Source organism: Acomys russatus, chromosome 30, assembly GCF_903995435.1.
Source record: "Acomys russatus chromosome 30, mAcoRus1.1, whole genome shotgun sequence".
Classification (NCBI taxonomy): Eukaryota; Metazoa; Chordata; class Mammalia; order Rodentia; family Muridae; genus Acomys; species Acomys russatus.
The window spans coordinates 20,380,371-20,393,688 of NC_067166.1; the positions used below are offsets into that span (position 1 = coordinate 20,380,371).

At 48.0% G+C, this 13,318-nt stretch overlaps 1 protein-coding gene across 1 annotated transcript in view; it reads left to right on the forward strand.

Moving 5' to 3' along the window:
- The window catches only part of Mrps27 (mitochondrial ribosomal protein S27), a 79,994-nt gene extending 70,656 nt beyond the window's left edge, over positions 1-9,338 (forward strand). Inside the window, exons 8-11 of the mRNA XM_051172279.1 lie at positions 1,929-2,031; positions 4,151-4,293; positions 6,379-6,549; positions 8,641-9,338. Of these exons, the coding sequence (XP_051028236.1) occupies positions 1,929-2,031; positions 4,151-4,293; positions 6,379-6,549; positions 8,641-8,880 (657 nt within the window). The 3' untranslated portion in view covers positions 8,881-9,338. The remainder of the gene's footprint in view (positions 1-1,928; positions 2,032-4,150; positions 4,294-6,378; positions 6,550-8,640) is intronic.
- The last annotated feature ends 3,980 nt before the right edge of the window (positions 9,339-13,318 follow it).

Below are 13,318 nucleotides of genomic sequence, written 5' to 3' on the forward strand. Positions count from 1 at the left end.
GTTATCTCTCAGCTACATAACACGTGTTATTTGCCAGTAAGTCATCCTTACTGGGCCACCAGGCCATGTCCTCCTAGTCCATCTTCTGTCCTGCGCCCCACCCCTACCCCCCCCCCCCCCCCCACCCCATGGACCCCCAGCTGCAGGCCTGGGAACCTCAAACTCCACCTACTCTCCTCTGCAAAATCAGAAGCTTTAGCATTTTTTATTAACTAATCAATGTTAAATAGGTAGAAAAAAGTTACACAACAGGGACACTTGCACATGAGAATGTGCTTGTCTGGGCAGCAGCTAGATCTTGGGGGGAGGGCAGTAATTAGCATTAGAATACATAGCACCAGACCAACCCCCAACAGTATCCAAACGCACTAGACAGAAAAACAAAACGAATGGAGATGAACGTCCTATACATATGTCATACATGTATGCACAAATTTGTGTCAGTCAATAAATAAGAAGGAAATTTTTGAATGTATTGGCCACACAAACTATGAAAAGAATGGCCCAGAAAAGGGGATAATATGAGACAAGGGGGAACGCAGGGCCATTGACTATAATGGCTTCAGAGCAATAAGTAGTCCGTTTTATCTCCAGAGAGAAACAGCAGGAAACCAGATTGAATGAATGAATGAGGGATTTAGAAGTATACAGAAGTGACCTTTAGGGTATGTGTCTGAAGCATACACAAAACACGGACCAAATGTGTGCTGAGATTTGGCTCCATCTCCAGCGTTACCTCACTGTGCAAATACTCCACAATTAAGTATCTGATCTCCAAACCACGTTTGGTCCTGAGCACCTTAAAGCATACTCTACTGGCAGTGCGGACCAGGTCAGATGCCACTTCACCAAGGTCTGCCCACTTCATACTATGCCGTGCCTACCAACACAAAGCAAGCCCTCGCCTTCTGCCTCTCCGCCTCCTCCACTTCTCCTCACAAACTAGACACTGAGTCACCTACACTTGTTGTCACTGGTTTCCACAGTGTAGGAAAATCTCAAGAACTGGTGTGTGTGCTGCATGAAGCATGACAGGGGATCTGTGCCTTTAACCCCACAGAGCCTCACTTCCTGGCGGCAGCAGCTGCTGGGCCCTTCTCTGCCTCTTCCCCAGCTTGTGGGCCAGAGGCCATGCAGCCGCCATGTGTGCTGTGGGGAAGAGGTGTAGCTCTGCCCGCATGTAAGGCGTTAGAGAACTGCAGTGCCTGCTGTATGTTGTTGCCAGACCTATGAGCTCTGCGTTCCAAGGAGTGTCCCAGTCACATTTGTTACTGGTGTGTGGCAGGCCCAGGGAGGCTTGTGGCTTTGCTCCCCCCGCCCCTTCTTTCTTTTCTTTTCATGTCTCAAAAGGCTTCAATTTTCTTGAAGTACAATTTTACACCCTAGGTTAAAAGACATAGTCCCTAAGTGTTTCTGATTGCCTACTTTATTTTCAAGAGGTACAAATCTATCTAAAAGCAACTTAATGGTGGTACTTACTTTAACCCTGTGAAGAAGTTGTATCTTTGCTGTGTTCGCTAGTGCGCTCCCTCACTCTGGAGCAGTGTAACTGTGAAGCTGACAGCCTGAGGGGCCTCAGTATGAGTCCAGAGTGCACTCTATTTTCTTTTCTTTTTTCTCGCTGTAAAAGGCACTGGTTCATTACCAAAGGCGTGGAAAACAATTAGAAAAGCACAAAGGGAAAAAATAAAACCAAAATGACTCCATGGTTTCACTGCTCATTTTAGTTATATATCGAGCATTTCTGTTCTGATTTTTTTTTTAAATATAAATACTTTTTATTTATAGTATTGGAATAACTTTTATACAATTTTGTTATTTTCATAAGCTTGCTTAATACATGCTGTTTGGTGTCATTAAAAAAAATCATATTTTGCACGAAATATCCATGGCTCTAACAGGCAATGATCTACTGTATTCTGTTGCAGTGGGAAGAAGAGAGGAACTTTGGTGTGTCACTATTGCTTCCGGGCCTGAAACAAAGGAACACAGTGGGCTTGAGTTCCCAGCTGTATGGCTATGCACTTCTTGGTAAGCTAAGTGAGCCTTATTAATATTGTTCTTTGGGGAAAGATGTGGAACAGCTTTTGTCTTGTAATAAAATTAAAACTTCATTTAAATTTACTGGTGAAGTCTCAGTTATAACCTACAGTTATGGACAGTCAAGGAATGTCATTAAACCTGTCATACTGATGAGATCAGAAATGGTTCTGTTAGCTATAGGTAACACTCATTTTTTTTTGGTCAGTGTGAGGAAGGGACAGCATAAAGAAAGTACTGGCAATCTATCAGGAGAGCTAAGAAATAGTTCAATTCAGCCTCTGTTTTGCTTCCAGGTGAGGGAAGAGTAGTCAGAGAACATCCTCTTTGGGAGAGTCAGCTGTTGGTCCACGAGATTGTACAGTCCAGGTGCAATGGTGGCTTTCAGGCCCCACTGCTTTGGAAATCGAGCTGGTGCAGAGGAGCAGCCTCAGCACCTGGGTTGTGTGGCTCTGGGGAGACCATGCATCTGTACCGTACCCCAGTTTACAGTGATTTATCACCTGTGTTATCTCATTGCTCTCCCCGTTCTCTCAGAAGCCAGGCCTCCCTGAAAGTGCCCTTGTATATTCCCCATGCCTGCCTGTCTTTCCGAGGCATGGCTCTTTGCTGTTGGAGTCGACCTTTGCCAACAAAATACAGTTTGGATTCTTGGATGTTGATTTTGATAATAAACTACGGAGAGACCTTAGTTTGTTTCGGAGTTGGGTGGTTTGATTTGAGGGTTTTGTTGTTTTATTTGGGGAGCTTGGGGTTTTGGGTTGGTTGGTTGGTTGGTTGGTTGGGACAAAGTTTCCTGCATCAAGCTGGCCTTAAGTTCACTGTGTAGCCATGGAGGAGTGCTTTGAACCTGTGGTCCTCCAGCCTCCACCCCTTAAGTGCTAGAATTATAGGCTTGCCTGGCTTATGTGGTGCTGTGAATTGAAACCAGGATCCTAGGCAAGTCCTTTACCAACTGAGCTACATCCCCAGCCTTGGTTTCTGGCCTTGGAGACAAGGTCTTGCTAAAGCCCAGCCCAGCCTAAGACTCGAGTCTTCCATCTCTATTTGCTGGGAGCCGCCATTGCAGATAAATGACAAACCCAACCTGGGGCTCTTGTTTAAAGTCACATTTTGCTTATTTGCCCCCTACCCCCGCCCCCACCGTTTAGTGTTCAGATTAATGTTCAGGACTGCTAAATCACATGATCATTCACAAAGTTGACGAGGCTAAGAAAACATACCTGACTGTGGGTCATGAGTAGGGAGTCTGGTCCCTTGTGATAGGCAGCCATGCCATCAGATACGCCCCATCCCCCCACCCCCCACCCCTGCCCCACTCTTGCCGTGGCCTGCTCTGCAGCCTCCTTCATCTCAGGCCAGCAGCCCAGAATGATCCCTGTCTAGCCCAAGCACCTTAAAGATCTAAAATTAGCTGTCTCCTGATGAGCTTTGTCTGTTGGTATCCTCCTACAGCTTCCCAAATCCTCCTTTCCAGGAAAGATAAGTGGAGGCAGATTTAAGACGCAGCCGCCCAAGGTGACCTTGCTTATCAGTGCGAGAGGGTTCTGGGCCCTGGTGCAGATGGCTCCTGGACTTCAGGAACCTTTGCCTCACCACAGCTTGCATGACAGTTTGAGGAACCCCGGAGAAATTCAGGCCTGTGACCCAGGAGCTTGCTAGGACTCTGGCTTAAGAACTGAGAATGCGCAAGACACTGGGCTTTTTGCTTGTCTGCCTCCTTTTCTTTTTCATAAAGACAATACATTGGATGTTTAACACTTTTCAAAAGATGTCAGACATTCCCTGGCAAGGGAAGGTTGTCAGATAGTCACAGTAGGAAAGTTGTGAGATTACTTTTTCTGGGAAGGTTTTGGCCTTCAAACAGAAATAGTATCATTTCCTGTGTCTTAAGGGCGGCCTTCTGTAGAGTCGACTCTGTGGGTCTCAGAATTCCTCAGCACAGTGATTCATGAGTCTGGGTGAATCTCCAGCAGGATGAAACACACAAGCTTGCATTTGAAACGTGCAGCGTGAGGCGCCTTGTCTAGGCTGCTGTTTGCTGCTACCTTCCAAGCCCTTGGCAGTGGTTAAAACAGCTGAGGAGTTTTTGTTGCTCTTTTGGCCACAGGGAAGGTGGAACTGCAGCGCGGGCTGCGGGCTGTGTACCACGACATGCCTCTGATGTGGACCCCAGGCTACCTTGACAGAGCCCTCCAAGTGATGGAGAGGGTGACCGCCTCCCCTGAAGATCTGAAGCTCTGTAGAGAAGCGGTATGTTCCTGCACCCCCACTCAGTCAAAGGGAGCCATCACTGTTGAGCTGAGCGGTTTGAATTTGTTCCCACTGTCTCTCCCCTTCCCCTGCTTTCAATATTTATATAGAACTGGCATTTATTCAGTTGAGAAGGATGAGAAGAAACCACAAGCATTTTCAATGTTGCTGACAAAAAGGCAATGGAAAATAAGATTATTTTGACTCCTACTTTGTTATGTATTAAGGAAAACTGTCCCCTCCCCTGAAATTCAAGCTCAAGTCAATAAATACCACCCTGTTCACCACGACCCCCATCCAAAAAGAGTTAATGACAGTGTAAGAGAAAGATTAAATCATTTTCGTGGATTTATCTCTTATGTAGTCTGGAAAGACTAGATAGCAATTTTCTTCATTATCCTTGGCTATTGGTGAAGTATTTGCCTCGGGAGCTGAGCTCGGATCCCTGGACGTAGGCAGGGTGGGAAGCAGAGCGACGTGGGTCGCTGGAAGCTCATTGGCTAGCTAGCCTAGACTACTAGACATTCCAAGCCAACAGCCCCTGTGAAACAAAAAAGCAGAAAGTGCTTGAGAGCGACGCCCGAGAGTGTCTTCTGGAGTCCGCGTGCGGACACACCCACCGCCCAGTCAGCCCACCTGCCACCCAGAACCTGGGTACTAGATAAGACTCAGCTTGCTTGCTTTGCATTCGACTGTCTGTAGTACATGTGTGATGTCAAGTCTGTGTTACATGGTCTAAGGTGTTTATTTTGCCTGTCTCAAACATTGTTCTCCCACCGTGCCCGTTTATTTCCTACACACCTACACCCCTTGACTGGGCTTAGCTTTCAGCTGACATGGAGTCGTGGTGTTTCCTCCCGTCCCTGCTGCTCTATCCAGAGAGGCCCAGACACTGTTACGTAAAAATGAGAGGTTGCCTTGGAGATGCTCTTTGTGTGCCCTGACCGTGAACACTGAGGTCACCCCTCAGCTTTCATTTCTGTCATGATATACTCAGACCAGCACCTACCACGTCACCTTCTATGACGTCATTATAACCAAAGAATATGCACTTATAAATGTGTGTGCTTGAAGCCGCCTGTATCCAGTGCTGGTGACTGAAAACACAATTACACATAAATCTTTTGCCAAGGCTACATTTATTCTCTCTCATTTCAGCCAACTTTACAGTCTCTGTATTCTACTTTATAGGGATGTGATTTAAATATCAACAAGAATGTGTTGCATGTCCAGGCTGTGTGTAGAGATTAGAGGCAGTCAGCCCCTGGAGCGCTGCTGGGGCCTTGTCGTACTGTGACACTAATCACAGCCGAGCAGGTGCTTACGCAGGCCTTGCTGCTGTTCCTCTCTGGTGACCAAGCCCTGCGCGGGTTAAGGGAGGTGTGCCACACAGTGGAGGCGAACAAGTAAGAGCCAACAAAAAGAGCCCCCGTGTCTTCAGTTGCTTACTGTTCAAGGCACAGAAACCACCTCATTAAAATGAATTTCCTCTGTTCATCTCTGGCCTTGGCCAGCAGCTTATGTGGATTAGACTGACCCATAATTCATAGCTACTCCGTGAGCTGGAGCCGCTCTCTGAGGGAGGCCGAGGCCTATATCCAGCAGCTTAAATGTGCATTCAGAGTCGCCTTTTGTTCTTTATGGTCTGCGGTGGTCTCTCTTTCCCTTTGTCCCAATTCCAGACTGACTCCAAGGAAAAGCATGAAGTGGGGGAAGTCCTTTAATGACCATCAAATGTAATCCCTGGGTTCCTACCTGGTTAATTAAAACAAACGTCCTTAACCATTGTGCTGACTGACTCACACAGGTGCAGCTTCTGTGTTCTACCCAGTTGCTTGTGCTGTCTGAGCGGGTGTTGCTCACGTAGCAAAAGAAAACTGTTAGGTTTCCTTCTGTTTCCTTGTTTGCAGCACAGTGAGGGGTTGAACCCGGACCTCACCTGGCCCTGCCATTCCAGAACCTCGCCAGCCGTGACCCGCACTGTTGTCCTCAGGCTTGGGAGGCCCCATTGTTTCCTTTGTCTCTGACCTTCACCAAGGCAAGTCCATAAAAATGATGTCATCCTGGCCCTCTTATGTCCCACAGCTCGATGTGCTGGAGGGAGTCCTGAAGGCAGTGACGTCTCCAGCTGGCCAGGCTTCAGAGACCCAGCCCCAGGAAGCTGAGGACGGCTTGGACTCAGCCAACCTGGTGGAGCAGTTAGACACTGAGGAACCAGAGCAGTGCAAGCTTCCCCGGTACCTGGAGCGGTTTCAGGTGAGTCATAGAAGAAACCGAGCCTTTTCCCCCACCGGCCACACACAATGGCACTAAAGACTCACAGGCCCTGCCTGGCCTTTTGAGACACCGGTGGAATTTTTGTGATTTTGTGCTTGAGCTAACCAGTCATCGTGTTCACTAGGGCAGCATGGCAGCCCCAGTGGGCCCTCACCTGTGCCTGCCTCCCGCCCAGCAAAGTGACTGCTCAGCTCTCTGCACCAAGCCAGTTAGATACTAGTCGCCTTTTCAGCAGAAATAAGATTCAGGCATCCTCTGTGGCGCATGGCTGGCAGCTTTGTGCTATCAGGACCATCAGAGACAGTGCCTCACACTACATGGCATATATAAACAGGTTTCCAGAAAGGCGCTGAGCACTCAAGCTGGCTTTGAGCTCTGTGTCCCAAATGCTGGGCCCTCGGTGTCAGGGAAGAAAATCTATGGTCCTCCTCCTCCCAGCTTTGTTTCTTGTCTGTTTAATACAAAAAGAGAAGAGTCCTTTCTAGTTATTATAGGAGCAGAAAATGTCCCGTCCACACCAGCTGCTCAGCTGTGCCTTTTCACAGCAGGTCGGGAGGAGCCTTCCCCTTAGACCCACTGTATTTCAGGCAGTTGTTTCTCCCCAGTGCTTCTGTAAGGGAATCCACTGCTCAGCTTCTCTCCTCTATAGTTTGAAATTGAAAAAAAAAAAAAAGTTAATGTTCTTGTCAGACCCCCAAAACAAAGAGTGGGGAATTTATACAGTTTTTCCCTCCTAATTTTGCCTGCCAGTGTACAACCTAAAGAGGAAGAAAAAAAATCTCCCACACTCACACCAGCTAAGATTGCTGCACCTCTCCGCTGTTCCCACCTTCTTGCTTGGTTTCCTTTCTTTCTTCCTTCCTCTTTCTTCTTTCTTTCTTTCTTTTCTTTCTTTCTTTGTTTTTTAATTATATCACATCTCAGCAGATGTGACCCGAGCCGTCACTGACTTTTCAGCCCTCACTTCCACAGTACACTTCATGAGCTTTCGAGAAAGAACAGACAAACGTTTGTAGGCTGTGAACTGTGGCCTTAGCTGTGTCAGGCCCCACTGCACTTTCTTTACCCTCCCAGGAGGCCTGCCCATAATTAAAGTTGGGATCTGGACAAAAGTCTGCTGCCTCACAGCTGAGGTTTTATTCTACAGTCCCTGGCTATCTCTTAGGCCTTAGACTACCTGGAAAATTACGTCAAAAAGAAAGCATTTTCGGTTTACATTTTCTGTTCTTCCTGTTGCCTGATTTTTGTTAGTCTGAGGTAATCTGTTTGGAGTTACACTTTCCATAATTAGACCTCTCTCTGCTCCTTGGAGCTCATGGGTCTTGCCTCCTTCCAGCACTCTTCCTGGCCAGATCTGATTCTGTGCAGAGCATGGACGGTGTGGCCACAGTGCAGCTGGGGCCCCCTAAATGATGCTCTCTGGTCATCTGCATCTTGAAGTACTTAAGTAGATTAATGCTTTTAGTACCTCTTAGGGACTACTGCACTGACTCACCCCAGGGTGCCATCTCAAGTGGAGCTGTAGTCAGGCAGGAGGTAAGGGCTGGCCTTGCAGGGGAACACCGCAGGTGGAGCCTGCAATGCGCCAGCACTCCAGAAAGCTGTTTAGCATTAGTGAGAAATAATGATTTCCATCTGTCAAAAGGAACCTAGGGGAGTGACACTAAGTGAAGCCACTTAAATGAAAAGTCAGGGTCAGCTCTGCTTTCAGGAGTCCCTGCCGGCTTGTTTACACCCCAGAGTCGCTGTACTTGGTTAGTTACAGAGCAGAAATATATGTTACGCCTCTGCTGTCCTTGTGGCTTAACTAAGAACTGGACGTGACCCAAGGAGTCCGGGCAGTGGAGTTGCACTTTGTGTGTCAAGCTAGGGCGATTTCGTGTGCCACCACGCTGCCCAAATCTTAGTGTAACTGCTGATCTGAACCACTGCGGGCAGCTGCACCTGGAGGAGGTGCTGGGCTCCTTTTCTGCGAGCAGATTGTGTGGCTGTTTAGCTAAGGACTTGATCACCTCTCGTCCCTCTCTCCCACGGGCTCCCTGACCTTTTTTCCCACTTTGTTTCCAACAGGCCTCTCAGTCTAAACTGCAGGAGCTGGGCAGAGTTGAGGCCGAAAGTCTTTTGACTCTGACCACCCAGCTTGTAAAAGAAAAACTCCCCACCTGTGAGGCAGAGGACCTGGCTGTTTATGAGCAGAAACTGCGTGAGTGGCACCTGGAGCGAGTGCAGTTGATCCAGAGGGAACAGGAGCAGAAGGAGAAAGCGAAGCAAGAATACCAGGCGCGGAGTGCAGCAAAGACTGCAGCCTGAAGGGCCACGGCCATGGCAGCATTCAGCACTCACGGACAGGATGGGCCTCTGCTGCCCAGCTCTTCCTTTTCTTACAGGAAACCCTGCAGAGCCTGAAAGCCAGATGAGCTATATGTCAAGACTGCATATCCAGATGTCAGGGGCCAGGAAGCTAAGAAAGTGGCAAATGGTTGGGGTTGAAGCCTCCAGCTAAATCTCTTATATGGCCTTTCAAGGCTCACAGTGGAGTCCTGAGCACAGAGTGTGAAAAGTTCCCAGCATCTGGTGAGGGTCTTGGGAGAGGCTATAGTTGAGGAGTCTGGTCTGCTGCACAGGTGTTTGAGTGATTCCAAGCCCTGCCCAGGCCCATGGGGCAGTGAGCTTTACATCCTAATGTTGTTAAACCAAGAACCACCCACAGTTCAGAGCCAGGTGCTGCCCCAGCCTACCTCCAGTTGACTCAACGCCACAGGCCTCATTGTCACCAAGGGTTGCGTATTCCTCCTATGTGTCTGTGCCATTCCCTTTATAAAGCCCTCGTCTTCCCAGCCTGCCCCCTTTCCATGCCGCTCAGCGGCAGCCTTTTGTATATCCCCGCTCCCCAATAAATCCTTCCTGTGAGGTCTGTTTCGTGGTGTGATTTTGTGGCATTCCTTGGCACTCCAGTGGCCACAAACCTGAGACCTTGTACCCATAGTCCCTTCACTAGTGCAAATATCCCAGCCATCTGGCCCCAGGTGCTCACACATTCCGCTGCCTCTTTCCCACCGCATCCTGCCTTCCTTTTTCCCCTTTGGGATAAGTCTAGCACACAAGGTCTCCAGACCACAACCTCACTAGATTGCTGACTGCAGGTATCCATGGTGACACTTAGAAAATGTGAGTGCTTTTGAGGAGAAACTTTGCCCTGGGTGAGAAGCTCTTATGGCCTGGCTTCTTCAGCATATTGGGATAACTTTCCACACATTGTCAAAAATGTAAATGAGCCTTTGGTGTGCATTTGTGCACGTGTGCGCATGTGCACACACATACACACACAGATAACTTTAGAGCAAAACGTTCTAAATTCTATTAAAGGAAAAAATGAGAGGGGATTGTGAGAGAAAGACAAGTTCCACAGTTTGAGGGTCAAATTTGAAAGCAAACTTTAATTAATAGTCAGGAGGATGGGCTTTGGCCAGGACCATTCTGAGGTTCACAGAAAATGGACACATCACATTTTGTGGAGACACACCCATAAGGTCCAATCAGCAGCAAGCATATATTCTGATGCACTCCCTGCCTGCACACCTCCCACCCACACATGACCAAGCATATCTGGTGCAGCTGGGACACACAGGAATTTAGTCTTAACTGCAAACAGAACCATTAACCTGCAAAGTCTGTTTTTCCTGTTTTGGTCTCCCATTAATTTGTTTATTGTTTCTTGTTTCTGTTTTTGGAACAAGTGCACAGGTGATAGAAATCAGTGCACACTGTCAGAAGATGGGTAGAATATTCCTAAAAACCTCTCTGGGAGAGGGTCAGGGGACTTCTGCCTGCCCTGTAATGTTGCCTGTAAGTATAGCAAGTGCGTCTTTATTCCCGGTTGGTTTTTGTTTGTTTGTTTGTTTGTTTGTTTGTTTGTTTTTGGTCAAAACCCATTGGAATAAAGACACCAAAATAATTCCAGATCGTTTATCTTTAGGGGAAAGGAGAGAGAGGGTCTTGCCCTTATTACTTTTACTGTTTTGAGCAGCACATTGTAGTAATAATAATCACAGTCATCAGAGCTGTGTGGTGGGTATGCCAGCATCTGAGCACTGTGAGGTAGCAAGCACCATTATCCCGTGCTATTAGGAAGGAGGTAAAGCCAAGCACATCCCCTGCGCTCAGTCGCTGCTGCCCCAGCCCACCCTGAGGCCTGTATAACCTCAGCCAGGGTCCTCCAGGCTGGCAGCACTGACGGGCAGAGGGTCCTCACCAAAACTCAGGCCTGGCATCCTGATTGATCACAGGCAGGTTCTCTCTGCTACTCCTTTATAGACTCAGGGTAACTCAGTGGCAGCCAGTGACTAATGTTGAAGCATCTTGTTTGCTCTTTGGCTCCTCGTTTTGCCGTCATTCTTCTTCCCCGACCCCCCTGTTGAGGTTCCAACCCTTGCTCACAGAGATACTCCTTCCTGTCCCCGAGTGACTCCCATGGCAGGAGCTTGCAAAGACCCCTCCTTAGATTCCTCTGCGACTGTGTCAGTGTGCTGGGAAGCAACTTTGGGCTTTCCAGCCTGTTATCCCTTTCCCATCGCACCTGTTTTCTAAACAACCATGCTCTCTTCTCTTATTTGACAGCTGAGGCTTCTGGCTACAGTTGTCCTCTGTCCCTATCTAACGTCTTGGATTTGAAGTGCCTTTCTCTTTTATCTCATACCATGACCCCTGTTGACCCAGATGCAAACCCTTCATCTGTAGCCTGTCACCCAAACTTGCTTTTCAGCATCATCCTTACTTGCTCCCGTACAGCCTAGACTCCATGGTCAGCTCAGGACAACCCTGATGTCCGCATTAGCATCTTCTCACTCTATTTGAGCCCACTTAGCGTCCATGGACGTACATCTGGAAGACCCACCACAGTCTTTTGTTTGTTTTTTCAAGACAGGGTTTCTCTGTGTAGCCTTGGCTGTCTTGTACTCGATTCGTAGAGCGGGCTGGCCTCGAACTCACAGAGATACACCTGTCTCTGCCTCTCCGAGTGCTGGGATTCAAGGAGTGCACCACCACCGTCTGGCTGAACAATCTTAATTGTATTCCCTAAAAATGGTCTGTTGAGGCCCTAATCCTTAGTACCTTAGACTCTGACCTGAGTTGAGAATAAAGTCTTTTGTGGAGGCAATCAAGTGTAAAATGAAATTGTTAATTTACTAAGAGTCTTTTTTCTCTGTTTTTGTTTTTCTAGACAGGGTTTCTCTGTGTAGCCTTAGCTGTACCAGACTCACTTTGTAGACCAGGCTGGCCTTGAACTCACAGAGATCCATCTACCTCTGCCTCCCAAGTCTGGGATTACAGGCGTGCACCACCACACCCGGCAAGAGTAGTAGTATTTAAAGGGTAGAGTGGGGAAAGTGAATGCAGAGACAAAAGCACAGAAGGAGGGCAGGGTTAAAGCATATAGGGAGACTATGCTAAGTGAAACAGGATGGAAGAGACAGGGAGCAATTTCTCCTGGAGGCTGCAGACAGCTCACCCCTACCATGACTGGACTTCAGTCTTTGAGCCTCCAGAATATTGTCAACTTTTAAGCCCCTCGATGTTGGTTTCTTTGTAACCGCAGCCTTGGGCGTAACTAGAACATCATAATTGGCTTGCTTTGTGTTTGCTTCTGAGCTAGTGTTAACGCACAAAGTAATAATGTGATGCTAATTAAATTACCGTTCACAGTTACGGCTGTCGCGTGAACTCATTGGTCACTCAGGTTAACTACAGACTGATTTGAACCTGAGCAGCCTTGCCACTCCAATAAGTGCCCAAGAGCCTTACCCTGAGAGCTGAGCCTTCCACTTCTTCAGGAAAACGGGGCCACGTCACATAGCCTCACTCCGGCCCCTTACAACCTAACCCTATCACTTCTCTCTGCCATCTTCCCTCTCTCAAGTGATAACTTACTATCCTCTTCGTTTTTGACAAGGTTAGACTCATCTGTAGCCTCGGTCCATCCTTGTTGATGCTTCAGGGACCATCGCGAATTCCCTTTCTACACAGCACCATCCCTACTGACTTCGCCCATCTAGATCCGAAGTCTGATTCAAATTTCCCTCCATCCAAGCATTAAACTCATCCCTCCCCTATGTCAGCAAACTCCTTGAAAATGTGGGTGAAGACCAGCTGGTGGTTTATGGATTAGACCTGGAGAAATCTGGCTCTCAGCCTTATTGATCCACCGCACAACATAGCCTTTAACTACAGCACATTGCCTCTTTGTGAGTCCCCCCACTTGGCCCTAACAACCACCAATGAGCCGCTGATGAACTTGTGGTCTGCATCACCCATAATCTGCATGCAGTTATTTGTTCAGCATGTCCTGTATGCAGTGCACCATGATAAGAGCCGTGGAACAGGTGAAGATGAGTAATACAGACTCTACCTTAACTTAGGTTCCAGAGGCTGGAGAGATGGCTCAGTGGTTAAGAGCCACTCTTCCAGAGGTCCTGAGTTCAATTCCCAGCAACCACATGGTGGCTCACAACCATCTCAAACTCCAGTTCTAGGGGATCTGGTGCTACCCAGGCACACATGTGGTACACACACAGGCATGAAGGCAAACACTCGTACACATGAAGTAAAAATAAATCTCTAAAAATAATGTTGGTTCCAGAGGCAGAAGGGGCCAGCCACCCCTATCTGCCAACACAGCTGAGAGGTGTCAGACACAGATAAAGTGATGGGGAACCGCAGAAGAGCCTGGCAGGCAGGGAGACCGAAATGC